This window comes from Anopheles darlingi, chromosome 2, assembly GCF_943734745.1.
Source record: "Anopheles darlingi chromosome 2, idAnoDarlMG_H_01, whole genome shotgun sequence".
Taxonomy (NCBI): domain Eukaryota; kingdom Metazoa; phylum Arthropoda; class Insecta; order Diptera; family Culicidae; genus Anopheles; species Anopheles darlingi.
Genome location: NC_064874.1, coordinates 18541234 through 18563624, shown reverse-complemented (window position 1 = coordinate 18563624; position 22391 = coordinate 18541234). Strand labels below are relative to the sequence as shown.

Sequence of the window (22391 nt, the reverse complement as noted above, 5' to 3'; positions counted from 1 at the left end):
ATGGACGTAATAGACTTTCTTCCACTGTCCTTAAATGGTGCATTCGCACCGTAATGCCGCGTCTCATGATTACTCACTGTCCTGCGTTCGTTTGTGTTTGTGTGTCCAAGGGGTAGTTGATTACTTCTTTCCCGTTTTCACTTCCCATTACATCCCTTACGCCCCTTTTTTTCTTGCCGACACGATCAGCCACCTAATTACACGATCGCACGCACGATCACGGCCCAGAAAATGCGTCGCACCATCATCGTTTCACCATCATCGCGGGCAAGGACTGAAAGTTTTGTGTTTTTTTTTGGGGATCATTTTTAATTTCTCCTCACGTAGCGCCTGCCTGTTGGTGGTGGTGCTGATCATTCCCGGCGGTATTTCGCCGCAAAACGCTTTCTAGCTTGACCGCCGTGTGATTGGGTTTTTTGGGGAGACGATCAAGAGGGCTAGCACGTGATCGCTCGAGTCTCGACTCGATTCTGCTCCCTTTCCGGCCCGATCCGTCATGCATGAAACGATGGTCGATGTAGTATGCAGCGTCTTCCACGGATCATCGGTTGCTCAACATTGGTGCACTTGTGACAGTGACGTGACGCACAGCGTGGTTACGGTGACATAAGGTGACGACAGAGACAACAGCGGGACGGGACCGTTATCAACCCCTTACCAATCGGGGACATCAATCATCGCCATTAAACGGGCGAAACGAAGGTGGCACACGTCCCATTGATGTCTACACCATACACAGGTGGTAATGTGTGGCGGGGGTTGGTAGGGTGGAATAGGTACTAAAAACTGTCACCTGCCTGTTGGGTGCATAGTAATCAAGTCGATTTGAGGGAATCGATGGACCGGGTATTGGGGGCTTTTTGCAAAACCAAATCGACAGCTTTCTAGTGCTAAGCGATGCGCTGCAGTCCTCGGCACGTGGACTCTGTGTATGTGTGTGGCTGTTCGTGGTGGATAGGTAGCAACCGTTTGCTGAACCGATATGTCTTTTACAGGACGGAATGTGAGAGTGAAGTTGAACCAAGGCGGATCATCAGGTGGTCTGTTACATGTGCATTGATCCTGATTTCTGAAGCACAATGAATTATCCAGTTAAACTAGATTAAAGTGAAGTGGATCGAGTGTATTTCGTGAGCAAAAGTGTCGGGTGATCAAAAGCCACTGCGCCGCTTTCCAAAGCTGTTGTACTGCTACGGCCATTAACTCCGTGGTGTCTGTAAGGGAAGAAGTCCGTCGAACGACCTCCTGACAGAAGTCGTGACCAGCAGTCCGCTTCAAAGATGAGTGAACTGGTCGGTGCAGCGTTCGGTTCGGTCGCGACGGCCGCCTCGAGCGTTGGCTGGTTCGTGCCGATGCTGGTGGCCGCCATCGCGTACTTCCAGTACGAAGAGTTCATGGATCCCGAGGCACGCGTCATCGATGTGCCGGGCGAGGTGATGCTGGACAAGTATGATTTCATCATTATAGGCGCCGGATCGGCCGGTAAGTGGATGCAATGTATGCATTCCTCACGCTCTCTAACGCTCACTCTCTCCTATCTCTCTCTCTCTCCCCATTTCGATCTGCAGGCGCCGTACTAGCGAATCGGTTAACGGAGGTCGAGAACTGGAATGTGCTACTACTAGAGGCGGGCGGGGATGAGACGGAGATCTCGGAGGTGCCCCTGATGGCGGGCTACCTGCAGCTGAGTAAGCTGGACTGGAAGTACAAATCGGAACCATCGGGCACGTTCTGTTTGGGTGAGTCCAAGCTCCCATCAGCGCCATCTGATCGTGATCGCACCTCGCTTAATTCAACGTTTTCTCCGCCGTTGTTTTTAGCCATGAACGGAGGTCGATGTAACTGGCCCCGCGGTAAGGTACTCGGTGGTTCGAGCGTCCTCAACTATATGCTGTATCTGCGCGGCAACAAAAAGGATTACGACAACTGGGAAGCAATGGGCAATACCGGCTGGGGTTACAAGGATGCGCTGTACTACTTCAAGAAGTCGGAAGACAATACGAACCCGTACCTGGCCAACACACCGTACCATTCGACCGGTGGCTACCTGACGGTCGGTGAGGCTCCCTACCACACACCACTGGCGGCCGCCTTTGTCGAGGCGGGCGTCGAGATGGGTTACGAGAACCGCGATCTGAATGGTGCGAAGACGACGGGCTTCATGATCGCCCAAGGTACGATACGACGTGGAGGTCGCTGCAGTACCGGCAAAGCATTCCTGCGACCAGCCCGCCTACGGCCAAACCTACACGTCGCCATGTTTGCACACGTAACCCGGGTCATGATCGATCCGATCAGTAAGATCGCGTTCGGTGTGGAGTTCATTCGCGATCGGAAGATACACCATGTGCGGGCCTCAAAGGAGGTGATCGTGTCGGGTGGTTCGGTTAACTCGCCCCAGATACTGATGCTGTCGGGGATCGGGCCGAAGAGTGAGCTGGCCAAACACCGGATACCGCTGATCAAGGATCTGGCCGTTGGTGAGAACCTGCAGGATCACATCGGACTCGGTGGGTTGACGTTTATGGTGAATCAACCGGTGTCGATCGTGGAGAACCGTTACCATTCGATGTCGACCGTGCTGCAGTATGCGGTGCTAGGGCAGGGCCCTCTGACCATCCTCGGTGGTGTTGAGGGACTTGCGTTCGTCAACACGAAGTACGTGAACGCCTCCGATGACTATCCGGATATTGAGTTTCACTTTGTGTCCGGTTCGACCAACTCGGACGGGGGCAATCAGCTGCGGAAGGCACACGGACTGACCGAGGCGTTCTACAATGCCGTCTTCAAGCCGATCAACAATATGGACGCGTGGAGCATCATTCCGATGCTGTTGCGACCGCACAGTGTCGGTACGATCAAGCTTCGGAGCGGTAATCCACTCGACTATCCGTACATCTATCCGAACTATCTGCACGATGAGCGTGATATGAAGACGCTGATCGAGGGTGTCAAGATCGCGTACGCTCTGTCGCGGACACAGACGATGCAGCAGTACCAGTCGACGCTGAGTGCGTACCGGTTCCCGGGCTGTGCCCACATCCAGATGTTTACCGATCTGTACTGGGAGTGTATGATACGGCATTATACTTGCACGATCTATCATCCGGTCGGTACGTGCAAGATGGGCCCGTACTGGGACAAGCAGGCGGTCGTTGATCCGCAGCTGCGGGTGTACGGTGTCCGGGGGTTGCGCGTTATCGACGCCAGTATCATGCCCAAGCTAGTGAGCGCTAATACGAATGCACCGGTGATCATGATCGCGGAGAAGGGTGCCGATATGATTAAAGACTTTTGGATTAAGCGCGGTGTGGCGTAGAGGAGCAGTGGGCAACGAGCGAGCGAGCGAGCGATCAAGCGAAACCATGTACATTTAATACTATTTAACCGTGACCTAGTGATCTAGTACAGTATGCGTGTGTGTGTGCAAGTGCGTGAGAAAGAGAGTCAACAAAAATAACAGGACGTCAGGTGTGAATGTGATTGATGCATTGATAGCGTCACTTAATTAAGCCTTTAGAATTTTACTCTAAGAACGAAGCAATAAAAGAAACGAAATGTCTAATTCTGCGTCTACTACTATTTCTTCTTGTCCTGTTAGGTTCGTACAATACATAACTCCATAAACAAGTGGCTTAAAGGTAGTCCCGAGGTGTCTATGTGTGTTGTTGTTGCTTTATCGTCGATGCCGGTGCTGAATAATCAAATTGAACGGTACTGCATTGCCGCAGGTCATTTGCGTGGCGGCGTAAATCGTCCAGATAGGCGGCCTTCACTATGTCGGCCGCCTTTTCGGCCACCGCAATCGTCGGCACGTTCGTGTTGCCGGTGGTGATGAGGGGAAAAATGCTCGCATCGACCACGCGCAGCCCTCCGATGCCCCGTACGCGCAGATGCCGATCGACCACGGCCATCGGATCAGTGTCCGGGCCCATCTTTGCCGTCGAACACGGATGGTAGATGGTTTGGGTGTAGTGGCGCACCAGACAGATGTAGAAGTCATCCTCGACCGTGAAGCGACTCCGTCGGCACGGTGTCCGCGAGTAGTCCAGCAGCGTCGCATTGATCCGTCGTAGGGCGGTCGTGTTGGCCAACGTTTCCGCAAACTTGAGTCCCTCGATCTGTGCACGGTCGAGACACGCGTACATCATCATTAGACCTTAGTGGTGGTCAACACACACAAACTCACTGATCCGTACTCACCAGAGCCATCAGATCGCGCCGATCACTGAAGTAGTTGGGATAGATTCGGATGTGATCCCGGGGATTGCGGCTCGCCAACTCCAACCAGCCCGTGCTGTATGGTCGCGACAGCATCGGAATGACGGTGTACGAGTTCTGGTACAGTTGATCCTCGTATAGTTCGGCATAGTACCGATCGGTCATGTCGGTTGCCCGTTTACCGAACCGGCCACCATCCGTCAAATCCGACAGTGCCGCCAAAAAGAACTCAATGTCGGGCCAATCGACGCGCGGATCCTGGTATTTGCTGTTCCAGAATCCCATAATGCTGCAGAGCGGCATCCCGTACAGTGGACCCTCGCCGTTCAGCAGAAACCGGCGCAGCGTTTCCACATCGATCGATTGCCGGAAATCGAATGCCAGCGGAAAGTCACCGTCGGGATTTTGGACCGTATAGGCGGCCGCACCGGTAGCGACGTGATCCTGTAGATTCCGACCAACACCCGGGAGCTCCTGGAGTATCGGTATACCGTGACGCTCCAGTTGGTCTCGTGGGCCCACCCCGGAGAGCATTAGTAGTTGTGGACTGTTGAGCGCACCCGCGGATAGTATCACCTCCTTCGAAACCATCACGTAATACCGGTGGCTACCCTGCTCGAACTGGACACCGTACGCGCGTTTATCCCGTGGATCAATGAGGATCTTCTCGACCAGCGTGTTCATCGAGATGTGTAGATTTTTGCGATTTCCTGCTGGTCGCAAATACCCTTTGGCGGTGCTGCATCGTAACCCATCACGGAGCGAACCATGCGGTTCGGCGAATCCGGTCTGTCTCGGACCGTTCACTTCGCCGTACGGATTGATAAGACCGAGTTCCTCTAAACCGGCCCACAGGTAAGCGCGCAGTGGCGTCTGGTAGCGGTACCGCTCGACACTAATCGGACCGGTCCGACCGTGGTACGGTCGATCCCGGAACGCACTGTCCCGCATGTTTTCCAGCTTAATAAAGTACGGCAACAGATCGGCGTAACTCCAGCCATCGTTGCCGAGATCATGCCAGGCATCAAAGTCCCGCCGGTTACCGCGTACGTACAGCATTGCGTTGATGGTCGAGCTACCACCGAGTACTTTGCCGCGGGGCCACCGACACTGGCCGTTCTTCATTGCGAGACAAAACTCCTGCGATGGTTCGGTGCGGAACTTCCAATCGACTCGCGACGTCTGGAGCGTCGGATAGAGGAACGGAATGTCGGTAAGGAACGTCTCATCCGGACCAGCCTCGAGCAGTAACACATCCCAGTGGCACATCTCGGACAACCGGGCGGCCATGACGGCACCGGCCGACCCAGCACCGATCACCACGAAATCGTAAATGTCCTGTATGAACGGTCCGGGTACGGACTGGATGCGGTTATGAAAGTCCACGATATCTGGCCGCTGCAACCAAACGGTGGCATCGATCAGCAGCAGTAGCACGGTGCCGATGCTCGACGAGTAGAGTAGCCGCGTCCGCACTTCATACTCACTGACCGAGTTCATCGCGATCGATGCTCGCGATCGACGACAGCTCGTGAAGCGCGCGAAATTAGCACAACGAGACGCGGCGTTAACCACCGATCGGTACGGTATCGGAATCAAAACTGTCGCAATTCGCAATCGCAATCGTGCAAATACAAACAATGGAAAAGGGCTCAAAACACATTCTGCTGATGCACGGATACTAGCGGTGGTTACCTTCGAGCACACAGGGTGGCAACGTGATAGTGATACTGATAGTCTTGGCAAAAGAAAATTTAGGCATCGCTCTTGAACTATTTTAATTAGAGATATGTTTTTGTGCTATTTTAAACTGGAATGCACAAGTAACTCTCTAGACTGTAGAAGGCATTTTTTGAAACAAATGGATCCTGGTCGAAAATCAACCGAAAGATGATCCATCTTGTCTTTAGGTAAAAGAGAAATAAACATTTCGGTTCAATCTTAAAAAAGAAAATCAAAAGAATCACCCTGTCCCTGGTGATAATGATATTAACCTGTGTTCTGGGCGCCGTCTTCGGCTATTAAACAGTTGATCGCATTCCCTTTTTCCACATTTTGCTTTTTTTCTCCATCCGATTGCAATTCATTTGGCATGTTTTGACGATTGCAATGCTTTTCTTCCCATTTACTTTAACTTATTCAAAGTGAGCGTACTAAATGTGTTACTATCGATGGCCTAGTTGGACTAAATCTGATGACAACAGCAAATTTTGCGTTGACGAGCGCTAACCGATCGACCGACGAGTGACCGGTACAGTTCAGTTTGATCAGTTGTCGCGTACAGTACAAGATAACGCACGTTACGTGTTTCATTCATCATGGGTTTGGGACCACTGGAAGCGCAGCAGACGCGGATGCGTATCTTGCTGACGCGGCCCACCAACGTGTTCGTGATGTTGCTGCTGGATGCGTGCATCTGGTTGCAGCGCACGGATGTGGTGGATCTGAGGAACCGCGTACAGGACATACCGTCCCAGTTCATCTATGACGTGTACGATTTCGTGGTGATCGGTGGTGGTAGTGCGGGGTGTGCAATGGCTGCTCGGTTGTCGGAGGTGTGCGATTGGAATGTGTTGCTGCTGGAGGCCGGCGGTGACGAGTCGTTCATCAGTGATCTACCGTATCTGTATCCGGTGTTGCAGAAAAGTAAAATGGATTGGCAGTTTGAGACGGAACCGAACGAGCGGTTCTGCCGTGGGATGCGCGACAATCGGTGCAGTTGGCCACGGGGCAAGGTGCTCGGTGGATCGTCCGTGCTGAACGCGATGATGTATGTGCGCGGCAATCGGGAGGATTACGATGAGTGGGCCAGTCTGGGCAATGTCGGTTGGAGCTGGAGGGATGTGCTGCCGTACTTTGTGAAGATGGAAAACGTGCGGGACGAGCGGATAGCGCGACAACCGTGGCATGGCCGTACCGGTCCGATGACGGTCGAGTTAGTGCGAAACCGTTCTGAGTTGCAGCCATACTTTTTGCGTGCGGCTCAGCAGCTTGGCGAACGAATGGCTGACGAGGTGAATGGGCCAGATCAGTTGGTCTTCGCACCTCTGCACGGTTCACTCCGTGATGGGCTACGGTGCAGCACAGCCAAAGCATATCTGCGACCGGTCGCTCAACGGAAGAATCTGCACATCTCGATGAACACGGTGGTCGAGAAGATCCTGATCGATCCGCGGGATAAGCGCGCTTACGGGGTGCAGTTCCGCAAAGGCAATCGGTTGCAGTATGTAATGGCAACGAAAGAGATCATCATATCTGCCGGAGCACTCAACAGTCCGCATCTGCTAATGCTGTCCGGAGTGGGCCCACGGGAACAGCTACAAGCGCACGGGATTCCGGTACTGCAAGAGCTGCCGGGCGTTGGCCGCAATCTGCAGGATCATGTGGCCGCCGGTGGTGGCGTGTTTCTCATCCAGAATCCGGATCGTGATGGTCGGCCCCTTTCGATCAGAATGACGCAAGTGGTGCAGATCGACACGGCCCGGGACTTTCTGTACCACAACAATGGCCGGCTCGTGTCGATGCCATCGTGTGAGGTGATGGGTTTCATCAACACCAAGTACAACCAGCCGGGTAGCAGGCGACCGGACGTCCAGATCTTCATGTCCGCCCAATCGGACATCTCGGATGGTGGCGTCGAGAGTGCGCAAGGGGCCGGCCTGACGTACGATTACTACTCACGCAACTTCGAGTCCTGGGTGTACAAGGACTCATTCCTCGTCATGCCATTACTGATGCGACCCAAAAGCCGCGGCTGGTTGGAACTGCCGAGTGCGAATCCACGTGATAAGATCAAAATCCATCCGAACTATTTCGCGTTCGAGCGCGATCTCGACATACTGGTAAGTGATCCAGCCTTCGCCGTCACATTGCATCGCATCAGAGTCATTGACAGAGACTTTTCTCACTCACATGGCAGGTCGAAGGGCTAAAGTTCGCTGTCCAAGTGGCGGAGACCCCGGAGATGCGCCGTCTAAATGCGACGTTCATCTACGACAAGGCTCACGATGATACGTGCCGTGACGAGAAGGGTGATAACTTCTTCAAGTGTCTCATCACGCATTACTCACAAACCATCTACCATCCGTGCGGAACGGCCAAGATGGGCCCGAGCAGCGATCCGATGGCCGTCGTCGATGATCAGCTGCGGGTTCACGGGATCGGTGGGTTGCGCGTCGTGGACGCCAGCATCATGCCGACCATCACAACGGGCAACACGAACGCACCGGTCATTATGATAGCGGAACGGGCAGCCGATCTGCTCAAGTATGCCCATCTGCCGGCGCTTCTAACCGAGACACACTATAGCCAGTGTGAGAGCATCAACTTTCTGTACCATCCGGGCGAGGTAAAGACGGTACCGGGTTCGGGAATGCAAAGAAGAATGAAAGTGTAGAGAATAGATTTAAATAAAGAAACTTCTCTAAATGTATTCCTCTCTTCCGCTCGACGATCGACGATCGACGGCGATGCAATCTTATGCGGATACAATATTCATGCGTAACGCCTGCGTGTGTAATGCTATGACGGCGTGTCGTTACACTCCGCTAGCAAGGACACCGTATCGTACACGCGAAAGTTTAAACGATTAACTAGATTTATAACATTCCGAACGCGCGTGTATCGATCATTTGGAGCACAAATCATGACTCAGAAAACACACAAACACCCGGTGGCCCCGTCCATGACATAATGAATCTTTTGCGGTCACCAGAAGGTGGCATCGCATGTACCACGACGTTCTCATAACCGCTTTCATCGATGTTCTAGACTCCCGGTGGGGCTCCACAAAGAAGTGGAGAGCGCCGACACGATACGAACCTGCGGTACTAACACAGCCCCATCGCCGAACAATGTGCTCGATCCCCACACGCAACCAATGACTGCCGTGTGATTGTGTTGAAAACAACGGAATCATGCGCGTGTGTGGAGGGCCAGTGCGTAGACATGATGATGCCCCCGGCTCAGCCGTTGCGCTAGTAGATGAACCCGTTGATCATACCGAAGGGTTGTAGTGTGCGTGGTCAAGCGGCCGGTTCGGATGCGACCGCGAATAAACGGCCGATCCCGGCCCCGAGCAGCTTCAGTTCGTAGCGGTTCTTTAGGGTGGCCGGTTCACCGTCAGCAGTAGCACAAGCAGCAGTAGCAGCATCCGGCTATCATTATCATCATCATCATCATCAGCAGTGGTGATCTTGCGTGCGCCCAAGTCAAGTTCAATGTAAGTGAGTGTGGTGCATGTGCGTTCGTTCTAGGCGGCACCGCGGTCAAGGCGAGTTCTGTTCGGCTTTGGAACGGTTTTAAACTCTTAAAAGGTGTGGCCCATTAACGGATTGACTGAAGCCGGTTAACGTGCAGCGTATGTTTGTTGTGATAAAGGTTCTATTTAAAGAAAATGTCGCTGCGTCGCTTGCTGCACACTTCCCGCAGCAGGAAGTATTCTTGAGCTTTCCAGAAGTGCGGCTACGACGACGTTCCCGGAACGTGTGTGTTGCGTAATCGCAGTGAAACCTAAATGCCTTTGGCCGATCTTTTTAGCGATCTTTGTTTTTTGCTAGTAGCTTCTCTTTCTTCTTAGTCGATTAACTGATGCCTGCATGATGCCCTGTGGCTCATTACTATCTAAACCATCCATTAAGTGTGTTGTCGCGCAAAAAAGCACGTTTAAAGGTCAACTGGAAACGTTAATGGTGGCTTTGTGGTTTCCTCGAGTAGCCACGCGACAGTCAGACCACTCAGTGCAACAGGGCGACGTGTACCCAGTTCCCGTCTTGGCACACCGGCACTTGAAACGCAGGCAATCCTCATTCACACAACTACCGATCTGATAAATGTTAAGTCAACTGATAAAGACATCGTACATATAGCGGCCTATCGGGAAATACTGAAATGTATCTGGCTTATCACTTGCAGGGGACCGAGCCAGATAGCATGAACCAATGTCGGCGGTCCCTCTAGAAAGCGACGTGAAATTACAGCACCACCAACACCACCATCACCTCAAGAGCTGAAGCTAATCCAAGACATTAACTGCTTCTATCACCAGTAGCTGCAACCAGTTGTTACCTGTGGAAGATAGGAGAAGAAGACAAAGTGGGATTAGTGGGTCTCTCTCGACATTGAATGTTTGCTTTGTCACTCCTTCGAGACATCAAAGATAAATTTAAATTCGCGATTGTGGGCCAGCGTGCGCGTAATCGCTTGATAAACTTGCCAACCTCATGCACAAAGTGCAACGACACGCGGTACAATCGGAAGTAGAGTGAACAAAGTAGCAAGTCATAGTGGCTTAGGGTGTTGCTGTGTTCACGATGATGCTGGCACAATTTGTTATCTTTCGTTAACCAGTCATCTTTATTTAGCGATGTATGATAAGTGGCGTCAAGGCGTTAGCAGCTGATGCTGCTCAAATGCAGGAGCGTCTGACTGACAATCTTGTGCTGCTATAAAAGGGCGTTCGATTGACAGCAGAGTAGCTATAGCGAGCAACGAGTTCATTCTAAACTCCATTCCAATCGTCAGTATCTTCAAGACCTTTATTGAAACACGCTACCTCTCTTCCGGTCTCGGGGTTTTCAGCCAATCGTGAGGGAAAGGCGACGACGACGAGGACGACAATGGAGGCACTGCTCAACAGTCAGTGTAGCGCGCAGAGCGTTGGAACGGCCAACCAGCTGTTTGGTCTGCTCGTGCAGACCATTCTGGCCGCCCAGTGTACGATCTCTCCACCGGACATGTGGCCCAAGGACTACGGACCGACGGCCCTGGCACGGGGCCTCGACGAGTACGATTTCGTGATTGTCGGTGCCGGTTCGGCGGGCTCGGTGTTGGCGAACCGTTTATCCGAAAATCCGGACTGGAAGGTGCTGCTACTAGAGGCGGGCGGTGATCCACCGATCGAATCGGAGGTAAGTAGTAGTGGTGGTTGTGCTCCATCGTCTTCGTAGTGGTATCGTTTCCTTAGCTACTTCCTTCAACCATCGCCAACTCGCTTCCGCTGTTACGCTGTAACTGATCCCAGCTTACGCCTCATCCTTCCATTACATCCATGTCCATATGTTCCAATGTCCCATCCGACCCATCCTTGTCCAGATTCCGGTCATGCTCGGGTCCTTACAAAATTCCCCCTTCGATTGGGTGTATCATGCCACTTCACAAAACGAACGCGCTTGCAGAGCATCCAGCGCTAAGGGGTGCTTCTGGCCTCGGGGAAAGATGCTCGGTGGTTCCGGGGCATCGAACGCAATGGTGTACATGCGCGGCAATGCACGCGACTACGATTCCTGGGAAGCGCGTGGTAACAGCGGCTGGGGTTGGTCTAGCGTTCTGCCGTACTTTATCAAATCCGAGGACAACCAAAATGAACGGATCGCGAGTGACAGTCGGTTCCATGGGACCGGCGGATACCTAACCGTAACGACCGCACCAGGCCGGAGAGATGAGATGCAGTGGCTGATGACGGGAGCAGCACAGGAAGCTGGCTATCAGTGGCTCGAGGATTTTAATGCCGACACACATATCGGTTTCGGTCCGATGCAGCACACCATCCGGAACGGGACCCGTTGCAGTCCGGCCAAGGCATTTCTCGTACCGGCCAAAGATCGTCCTAATCTCCACGTCATCAAGCATGCGCACGCCACGCGGATCGTGTTCGATGACAATCGAAAGAGCGTGGTTTCGATCGAGATGCTGGTCAACGGTAGCGACCGTCTAAGTGTTCCAGTACGCCGGGAAGCTATTCTATCAGCCGGTGCCATTAACACACCCCAGCTACTGCTGCTGTCCGGGGTGGGTCCGAAGGATGATCTGCAGAGGCTTAACATACCGCTCGTGGCCGATCTGCCGGTAGGACGTCGGATGCAGGACCACCTTACCGTGCCCATCTTTTACCGAAATCGTCCGGAGCAAACGGTCAAACCGAGCGACGGGCAACAGGAGATCCTGTCGGATGCATACGAGTATCTGATGCGACGGAGCGGTCCATTGGTTTCAGGCGGAATCGATAGTTTCGTTGGGTTCGTCAACACGGCCAATGCTAGCGATCCGTACCCGAACGTGCAGTATCATTACGCTTTCTCGCGCCAACGGACCGGTCTGGCCAGTAATATGGTGCGGACGATGGAGCTACGTGAATCTATCACCGATGAGCTCGAGCAAGCCAACGCCAAGGCCGATCTGCTCGTCATCTTTCCGATCTTACTGAAACCGAAATCCGAAGGCAGCGTACGGTTGCGAACGGTACAGCCCCTTGACAAACCATCCATCGAAGCCGGCTATCTTGAGCATCCGGATGATGTGACGCAGCTCATCGAGGGTATCCGGATCCAGGAGCGCATCATGGGAACGTACACACTTAGCTCGCTCGTGCCGGAACTTGTGAGGCTCAATTTGCCGGACTGTGCAGCGTTCGATACCGATCGGTACTGGGAGTGTTATGTGCGTGAGCTGGGTGTCACGCTCTACCATCCAGTTGGTACGGCAAGGATGGGACCAAAAGATGATCCAGACGCGGTAGTTGATCCTCGGCTACGAGTCCATGGTATTCGGAGGCTACGTGTAATCGATGCTAGCATTATGCCGGAGATCGTCAGCGGTAACACGAACGCACCGGTTATAATGATCGCCGAAAAGGCATCCGACATGTTGAAGGAGGATCATTCGCTGTAGCATCTACGACGAAGGCAGCTCGTTGTGTCGTCATTAAAGCGAAGATCGCAAACCAAAGATCTTAAAGAAAAAAAAAACCAAAGAATTAGCATGTATTAGTGTGCCTCTGCTTGAAGAAAATAAAATGGATACTCACAACTCGCTGGATCGGATTGCTCCAAAATCCATTACACCATCTGCACCTTCACGTTGCACATCAACAAGCGCACAAACAGCAGCACAGTGAAAATGCTCGATCGGGATGTTGATTGCACTGGACCCGTGTTGAAGCACGCAAGCACTCGAACACTAGGGTGTCAGACCTTGTCCCATCCTCACACTCATGTCCTCGCGATCATTCCCTCAATCCAACAGATTGCATCGTTAGCTCACACGCTGCAGCACAGCTCGGTGGACTGGGAGTACCACGTGCAGCGCTCGATCAAGGCTAGCCTGGGCAGTCGCAACGGTACCTATTGGCCGCGGGGCCGCACTCTCGGAGGATCGGGTGCCATCAATGCGATGGCATACATACGCGGCAATCGGCGCGATTACGATCGCTGGCAGACGCACCTGGGTAACGATGGCTCAGAGTGGAGCTGGTCCAAGGTACTGGAGCACTTCCGCAAGTCGGAAAATCTGAATGTCCCGGAGCTGCTGGTCGATGGTACACCCTACCACGGTACCGGAGGCTATCTAAATGTCGAGAACATCGATAACAGCGATCCACTGTACGGTGTGATCGAGCAGGCCTCGTCCGAGCTCGGTTATCCGTGGTTGACCGATTTTAATCGCGATCGGCACATCGGTTATGGTCGTGCCCAGTTTACGGTCATCGGTGCGACACGATGCAGCCCAGCGAAGGCCTTCCTGACGCCGGCTAAAACCCGTTCGAACCTGCACGTCATCAAGCATGCACTCGCCACCAGTATCGTCATTGACAAGCAGAAGAACGTTGCCCAGGGAGTCAACTTCATAGTCGGTCCTCATGATCAACCCCTGACCGTGCGCGCTCGGAAGGAAGTGATCATGTCAGCGGGAGCAATCAACACACCGCAACTCCTAATGCTGTCCGGAATCGGTCGGAAGGATGAGCTACAACACTTTGACATCTCGCTTCGGGCTGATCTACCAGTCGGTCGTAACCTGCAAGATCATGTGGCCATTTCGTTGTTCTATAAGTTCAACGCACTCAACGGAACCATCGTCGAGGATGCGACGTTTGCACAGGTCGATTCGTTGTACGAGTTTACGATGCGCAATCGTAGCCGGGCCGTACGCTTCATGGGTGATCTCGGTGTGATGGCGTTCTACAATACGGTCAACGCGACCGATCCCCATCCGGACGTGCAGGTGATGAACATCGGTGTACCGCGGGGCGGTGGTTACGGTGAGCTGCTTGCGTACAACTTCGAATACAGCCAACCGATCGTCGATTCGATCCGACAAGCAAACCGTGAGGCGATCATGTTGTACTCACACATCATTCTGCTGAAACCGAAATCACGTGGCCGACTGCGGTTGGCCAGTGCCAATCCCCGGGTACACCCACTGATTGATGCCAACTATCTGGCGCAGGAGGAAGACTTGCGGACGTTGGTTCGTGCCGTACGAACCGAGCAGCGATTGCTCAAGACGAATGCATTCCGGATGGCAGGAGCGGAGCTAGTGCAGCTGAATATACCAGGCTGTGCGCACTTCCAGTATGATAGCGATGAGTACTGGGAGTGCTACGTGCGGTATATGACCGTCACCACGTATCATCCGGTCGGTACGGCCAAGATGGGCCATGGCGAGGATCCTGAGGCAGTGGTCGATGCACGATTGCGCGTCAAGGGTGTCAAGGGATTGCGAGTAATTGACGCGAGCATTATGCCGGAGATTGTCAGCGGTAATACAAACGCACCGACCATAATGATCGCCGAGATGGGAGCTGATTTTATCAAGCAAGAGTACGCTTAACGTATGTGTGTGTGTGTGTATGCGTACGATCATCCACTAACTTCACACACTATCTCTCTACTACTATATTGGCAAAAGCCCGAATTGGCATAACACTGGCAGTGGCTGAAGTAATCTTCCTTTACCGCCGACCGACGACATCCTATCCTATGTTCCCATACACTCCTTTGATTCCATAACAGTAGCGCCCTAATCCCTCTGTTAACAAACCGTGGGCACAACGAGTAACCAACTAAACAACGTCGCACAAACATCCCGAACCACCCCCGTTCTTGCAGATACCGGAGATGTTCTTTGCGATCCAGAAGACGGCGGGCGATTGGGAGAACTACGCCGAACCGACACCGCACGCCAGCAAGGGTTCGAAGGATGGTGGTTTCTGGCCACGGGGTCGCATGCTCGGTGGTTGCGGTGCTATCAATGCGATGCTGTACGTACGGGGTAATAGCCGCGATTATGACCGTTGGGAGGCCCAGGGTAATGCCGGGTGGGGTTGGGACCAGGTGCTACCGTACTTCAAGAAGAGCGAAGACAATCAGGATGCCGTTCTGCTCGAGCGGGATGGTGGACGGTTCCATGGGAAAGGTGGCTACCTGAAGGTCGGTAACTTCCCGGTCGAGCATCCGCTTTCGGACATCTTCCTTCAAGCGTTCGATGAGGCCGGTTTCGAGCGAACACCCGACGTGAACGGCGAACGACAGGTTGGATTCGGTCAGCTACAAGGTACGATCATCAACGGAACACGCTGCAGCCCAGCGAAGGCGTTCCTGGTGCCGGTTAAGGATCGTCCGAACCTGCACGTCATCAAGCATGCCGTGGTTGTGACGATCGAACGGGATCCGGACACCAAACGGTTCAAGTACGTCAACTTCCTGCTGGACAACAAGATTCTCAAGGTTGCACACGCCCGCAAGGAGATCATCCTGGCGGCCGGTTCCCTCAACACACCCCACATTCTGCAGCGTTCCGGCATTGGTCCGCGGTCGCTGCTCGAACAGGTTAACATTCCGGTCGTGGCCGATCTACCGGTCGGGGAGAACCTGCAGGATCATCTGTTTGTGCCGCTGCTGTTCAAGTTCCACAAGACGACGGGCGAGAACTATGATACGCCGCGCGAACTGGCCAAGAACATGTTCCAGTATTTGATGAACCGAAGTGGACCGATGGCGGGTCATGGTGTGACGAATCTGATCGGGTTTATCAATACCCTCGAGCCATCGAGCCCGTTCCCCGATATCCAGTATCACTTTTTCCAGTTCGAAAAGGGTTCCGGTAAGTCGCTGATGTTCTCGGAGAAGGTTGGATATAACGAGGAGATCTCGATGTCCATGCTGGAGGCAGCGACCGAGGCGGACGTGGTGATGGCCATTGTCGTGCTGTTGAATCCCAAATCGAGGGGACGCGTTACGCTGGAAACGGCTGACGACTTTAACGAGTTCAATCCACCGAAGATTGTGAGCGGTTATCTGGAGCATGAGGACGATGTGGCGGCGGTACTGCGCGGAATTCGCCGCATGCTGCCGCTCGTTGAAACCGGGACGTTCCGGGAGCACGAGGGTGAGCTGCACCGGATGCGGATCGGCGAGTGCGATCGACTGGAGTACGGTAGCGATAAGTATTGGGAGTGTTATTCACGCCACATGACACTAACGTTGTACCATCCGGTCGGTACGGCCAAGATGGGTCCGGACAGTGATCCGGCCGCCGTTGTCGATGAACGGCTGCGGGTGAAGGGGGTCCAAGGGTTGCGTGTGGTCGTTGGAAGCATCATGCCGACCATCGTGTCCGGGAATACGAACGCACCGATCATTATGATCGGTGAGAAGGCGTCGGATATGATCAAATCCGATTGGGAGTCGAAGAAGGAGTCGAAGGAGCGTCACAGCGAGCTTTAAGTCCGTTTGCGTGTGTGTGTATGTCTGCCTTTTTGTGCTATCAATAAAGGGCCAAAGCTTCCATTTTCTCATTCAATGTCGATTGTGTCTGCGTCGTCTGATTGTGTGTTGGTGTTGGTTCCCTTCGGCAAGAGAAGATCATCGATAGTAATCAACTCGCGAGAGTCGCGATCCTCGATTAGGTCCCTTATCTAGCGTTCGGTTTGATGCATACTCCGCACGTGTGGAACTATTACGTGGAGAAGAGTGACACCGCGAGCAAGGGCTACAAGAACGGGAGCTACTGGCCACGCGGTAAGATGCTCGGTGGATGTAGCAGCAACAACATCATGCTGTACGTACGCGGTAACAGCCGCGATTATGACCGATGGGAGCAGCTTGGCAATCCGGGCTGGGGTTGGAGCAATGTGCTGGAGTATTTCAAGAAATCCGAGGACAACGGTGGCCAACATCTGCTGCAGGAGAAGGGTGACTACCACGCGAAGGGAGGGCTACTGAAGGTGAACTCGTTCATGGCGAATGAGTTGACCAAGCTCGTCATTACGGAGGCCGCCTTGGAGTTGGGAATTCCCGAGCTGATGGATGTCAATAGCGATGAGTACATTGGGTTCAATGTGGCGCAGGGAACGGTGCACAAGGGTAAGCGCTGGAGCACGGCTAAGGCTTTCCTGAACAGTGCCAAGGACCGGCCGAATCTGCACATCATCAAACATGCGCACGTCACGAAGGTGAACTTTGAGGGTACGACGGCTACGGGAGTGACCTTTGATTTGCCCGACGCCCCAGGACAAACGGTGCGTGCCAAAAAGGAGGTGGTACTGTCGGCTGGAGCACTCAATTCTCCTCAGATCCTGCAGTTGTCCGGAGTTGGTGCACGTGCGGACTTGGAACGGTTAGGCATCGAGGTGGTAAAGGATGTTCCGCATGTGGGTGAGAATCTGCAGGATCATCTGATTGTGCCGCTCTTCCTTAGTCTTCACGGTTCGCGACCTATCGAGCGGAGTTTCGATGAGCTGCTGGATAGCATCTACAGCTACATGCGGTATGGTCTCGGTACGTTCGGTACGATTGGAGTAACGGATCTGCTCGGGTTCGTTAACACCCAGAACCCGGCCGCGCTCTTTCCGGACATACAGTACCATCATATGCTGCAACCCTGGAAGACACCGGACATGGAGATGGCGACGAAGGCGTTCGGGTATGAGGACTTTATCGCTGAACAGCTGATCCGGCAGAACCAGGAATCGGAGATTCTAACCGTACTCGTGACGTTGCTTAATCCGAAATCGAAGGGCACGGTTAAGCTACGTTCGGCTGATCCGCACGATGCACCCACGATTCACGCCAACTATCTGGACGATCAGCGCGATTTAAACACCGTGGTGCGGGGCATTCGGTTCTTCCGCAAGCTGCTCGATACCGACAACTTTGGCTATCATGAGCTAAAGGACATTCGGCTGAAGATTGAGGAGTGCGATCGGCTGGAGTACGATTCCGATAGCTACTGGGAGTGTTATGCGCGGTACTTGAGCACCACTCTTTACCATCCGACCGGAACGGCCAAGATGGGTCCGGACGGTGATGCGGCGGCCGTCGTGGACTCGCGGTTGAAGGTGAGAGGTTTGAAGAATTTGCGTGTCATCGATGCCAGTATCATGCCCGATATCGTCAGTGGAAACACGAACGCCCCGACCATCATGATTGGGGAGAAGGGCGCTGACTTTATCAAGGAAGATCATGGCGTACCGGTGGATCCGCCTGCCCGGCATACTGAGTTGTAAAGAGGGTTTGTTTTTCTCGAAATAAAACGATGCATTGGTGATGGTACGTTCGTGCGTTTAAGGTTTACGGTGAAAGAACGATAAAAAAAATCGATACGTTGACGATTAAAACGGTCGATTCAAATCGAGTTTCGTCTGTTTTCCGCTAGGCGGTGGCGCTATTACAAACAACGGGCGGATTGGTGGTCAAAAACGAAATTGAAAAAGCCGTTGCGATTAATCGTTTTTTATCATTTCTAGAGTATTCTGTGAAAGTTTCACATCAATCGAAGGAACAATGGAAAAGGTATAGATTTGAAAAAAAATCGCTACTTATACAAGGTGCTCGCTATTTTGAAGCGATTTACGCAAAAATTACAGCGTTAGTATAATTTGGATTTTTTTTCGTTTTTTTTTCGCCAAGGAAATCGAAGTTAAACTATCAGGAAGAGGTAACTTTAAACTGGTAGCTTCAACAGCCAATTTTTTCAAGCATTCAACAATCTATTCTTTAAAGAAGAGAACGATAAAGAACAATACAATATCGTTATCGTTATCATGAGCATAATCTTAGTCAGTTTTGCTTTATGTTGATGCTACGTAAAATTGCCAAATTCATATTAAATCAAACTGAATAGCTGCTGTTTAACGTAATGCTCAACTCATGCTGGACACCCACGCACTGCGATTAGCCTTGAACGGGGAGAAAGTCCACCGTAGACCGAGTAAATGAATTAGGCTACCGAGTCCGCCAGTCTTATGTAAATAACAATTCGTATGCCAAACACGATTTTGACAAATTCCGGTGAAGAGTGCACATGTTACGGAAGCACTCGGAACGCGTTCAACTAGAGCTTGGAGTAATTGAAAGCGAATTTGAATATTTCTGGTAATGTTACTTCGACATACCCCGATTGCTGCAAGCATAATCAGCACAATATTATAACATATTGACTTTGTATACTATCTTTTGAATAAGCCAATAATTGGGTCCTTCACATGAAGGTAGATTCTTCGGTGTGTTCCTATTGATCGACTGGTGTCCCTTGATGACATCTCGGACATCGTGCGCTTACCTGCAAAGAAGAAAACACAAAAGAAATATCGATTAGTTACCAGTCTGCAAATGAAATCACCAACCATCAATACGCGTAATACGGATGACCTATGGTTGTCCTACTTCATGTATAAAGTGCTACCCGATCGGCATGATGCAACACTCAGCAGCAGGACGTGTACGATCGTTTGGTCAAAGAGAATGCACCTGACTTTACCGAATTTTGCTGCGATCCCGAGAGCAAAAAGCCATAAACTATCGGTAAGCAAGTGCATGTGCAGACATATGCAATTGCAACTCCACTCCACTACGACATTGTGCGTCTGAAATGGTCTATCCCGCGTCTACCACCTCAACCGCAACAGACGCTGCTTTCATGGCACGAGATGAAACAAATTGCAACTGCAGTTCTCGTTCCCCTCCGAGTGTGCAACGCGCCAAACGGCATTGACTATCTCTGTAGGACCAGTAACTGCATCTCCAGCCAAAATAGTCATTTGCAGTAGTGTCGATGTTGCAATTCAGGCTTACGACGCAGAGAGACCCTGGCCAGGCGAGATGCAGAAAAGCTAAGCAGCGAAACGGGGCGCGTATGCACCGTAGTCTGGTCTGCCGGTTGGTTGAGTAATCGGCGCCATTGCCGTCGCCAAAGAATAGCAGTGTAAAGTTCATGGAACCAGTTTACCTATTTACTTACTTACTACACGTTAAACATTCGAAATTTGAACTAGTCAAAGTGAACGACAATGTCCAAGATATTTAAAGGATGTTGTCTCCCTTCGAATTCATTTACTCAACAATCACTCTCCTAAAGCTGCAGTACTCCCATCATCTGTTTGACGACTGCTGCAAGCGGATCATACAAATCAATCAAAATGGCTGAACACTCCCTTTTATTCGCCAAATTTAACCTAATAAACATGGCTAATGGACGGTTCGGTCCATCGGTGTCTATTTTCGGTTAGTCCTCGAAGCCGAATTGTCATCGGTCGGCCACTCGTCGGCCACGCGTTTTACGTTTCCTTCAATTTATTGGCACTGTATCACCAAACGCAGCGAGAGCCACGAAATGGTTACCGAATCATCCAAAGAAGGAACCAATCCGTGGCCTACTAACCGGTGCAGCACCAGCAGCAGATCTCGGTGAAGGTCACCAAATCTGGCGTACCAGAGATGGATAGAAAAAGGGAAATTGATTGATTGACCGCCGGTCACCCCTCCCCAGGAGCTCCAGCTCCGGCTGTTTGCGATACGCTAAACCACTTTAACACACTTTTGATGCCCAACAGTGCGGCGGCGCTTCTCTGTTGAGGCACCTGCACCGTCATCGCCGGCCATCGCGTCTGATTTCTCATAACATCACTATTTGCATAAAATCATCGAAAGCAAACAGCGCCAAGGAACGGCGAGGCGCGAGTGCAGGCAAAAGGCCAGCAGCATGATCCCGCGAGCTGGCTGGCACGCAGCACCTCAACGAACGATATGCCCGAGGGGGTTTGCGTCCGCTTGATAGGCGGTTTCTTTCTTTGCGGTTTCTTTGCTTCGCCGCTTTTGGCAGGCGGCATTTCAATTTCCCTCCACATTTTCGCTCTCCCTCCCGAGTTTTCCGGACGTGCAAGTGTTGCTCCTCCGTCGCCGACAGCAAACTCTTGGGCGCGTTTGGGTGCGTTTAGCAGAGGGTGGCCCTGTTGTTGTCGGTATCGACCAGGAAGGAAGCCCAAAGCTCACGCCAGAGTTATGTTTATGCTAAAGCGGAACGGCGTTAAGCGTGAGGGTGGCTTATGCTTCGATAAATCAATCGACCAACCATCATTTGACTGACCTCCCTATTCCGGTGGGGGGCGGTCCGCCACTAATGGCTCGTCGTCCATTTGAGGGGGAAGTATGGACGCCCACTGTGCCTAAACCCAAGTGTTGCATTCGGTCGATTCGGGTCCGAAAATGGTTTCGAACCGAGGAGCAAGTACGGTTTATACATTTCTGGTAGCATTGAGGAACCGCCATCAGAACCATCACGGAACCGTGTTGAGGAAGAGCAACAGCTAAGTTTCGAACCCTTTTGAGTTTTCTTCCGCACGCACCGGTTGAGGTTACGCGTACGTTGAAGTGATGATCGTTTTTTCGTTGGCAAGAGGTTGGTACATTTATGCTATTGAAATTGATTAACACGGAAAGCAATGTCGCGACTACGCAATGGGCACGTAAAAAACGCCTAGGATTAACGCACAAACATTTGTTCCTCTTCTTTACTTCTGAATTTACCTTTAACTAATCCGATAAACGATGTAAAACAAATAAAAAAAAGAGAAGAAAAAGTTTGTAAACTGCAAGAGATATAGTTTTGGATGTGCATAAGTATTTGACTTTCCATACAAAGGTAGCTGACATAGCTAGTTCTATAGAATACATTATATACATAAATGTTTGAATAATGAAATTTTAGCGTTTTGAAAGTAGTTTTGGCGAGTTAGTGACGTGTTACGGTACGTTGTCATGTTATAATATCAATGTACCGTGTCTTGGAGCCCATTGTCACCATCAATGGATCATTGAAATGATCCTGGTTGGTTGCCCGGCCTATGCTACTCGTTATGCTCTTCGTTTTAGAAGAAACCCTGCTTCCGTGTTTTTATGGAATCGATTTGCGCGTCATGACCTTACGGCTTATAGCAGATGCATCTTGCAGAATATGATGCAATCAAGGAATACATTAGAGAGCAAAACACATTCCAATCTTCAAACGCAAAACCTTATCAGCACCTTATTATGCAAGGGAATCCACAAACAATTTTAATCATTTGAATAGTAAACAAGCTATCCATTCCTCAACAATTTCGTCCAAATTCTCTT

At 51.8% G+C, this 22391-nt stretch overlaps 5 protein-coding genes across 10 annotated transcripts in view; 4 read left to right on the top strand and 1 right to left on the bottom strand.

The window, feature by feature from the left end:
• The window catches only part of LOC125948887 (flotillin-2), a 135017-nt gene that overhangs the window by 15004 nt on the left and 97622 nt on the right, over positions 1-22391 (bottom strand). The gene's annotated exons all lie outside the window — the stretch shown is intronic.
• LOC125948852 (glucose dehydrogenase [FAD, quinone]) lies at positions 1216-3594 on the top strand. Its single transcript, XM_049675339.1, has 3 exons — positions 1216-1482; positions 1569-1739; positions 1821-3594. Exons 1-3 carry the CDS (start codon positions 1281-1283, stop codon positions 3317-3319), a joined length of 1872 nt encoding a protein of 623 aa, XP_049531296.1. The 5' UTR covers positions 1216-1280; the 3' UTR covers positions 3320-3594.
• LOC125948847 (glucose dehydrogenase [FAD, quinone]-like) lies at positions 9224-18545 on the top strand. Of its 2 annotated transcripts, none has more exons than XM_049675331.1 (3): positions 9224-9442; positions 10801-11129; positions 16907-18545. In XM_049675331.1, exons 2-3 carry the CDS (start codon positions 10839-10841, stop codon positions 18503-18505), a joined length of 1890 nt encoding a protein of 629 aa, XP_049531288.1. In that variant the 5' UTR covers positions 9224-9442; positions 10801-10838; the 3' UTR covers positions 18506-18545. The 2 variants fall into 2 exon arrangements, with proteins under 2 accessions (XP_049531288.1, XP_049531287.1); XM_049675330.1 differs by lacking the exon at positions 16907-18545 and adding an exon at positions 15108-16804 and having other exon boundaries at positions 9306-9442.
• LOC125948865 (glucose dehydrogenase [FAD, quinone]-like) lies at positions 11153-12901 on the top strand. Its single transcript, XM_049675362.1, has one exon. It carries the CDS (start codon positions 11278-11280, stop codon positions 12886-12888), a length of 1611 nt encoding a protein of 536 aa, XP_049531319.1. The 5' UTR covers positions 11153-11277; the 3' UTR covers positions 12889-12901.
• Positions 13114-15074, top strand: LOC125948861 (glucose dehydrogenase [FAD, quinone]-like). Its single transcript, XM_049675352.1, has one exon. It carries the CDS (start codon positions 13117-13119, stop codon positions 14827-14829), a length of 1713 nt encoding a protein of 570 aa, XP_049531309.1. The 5' UTR covers positions 13114-13116; the 3' UTR covers positions 14830-15074.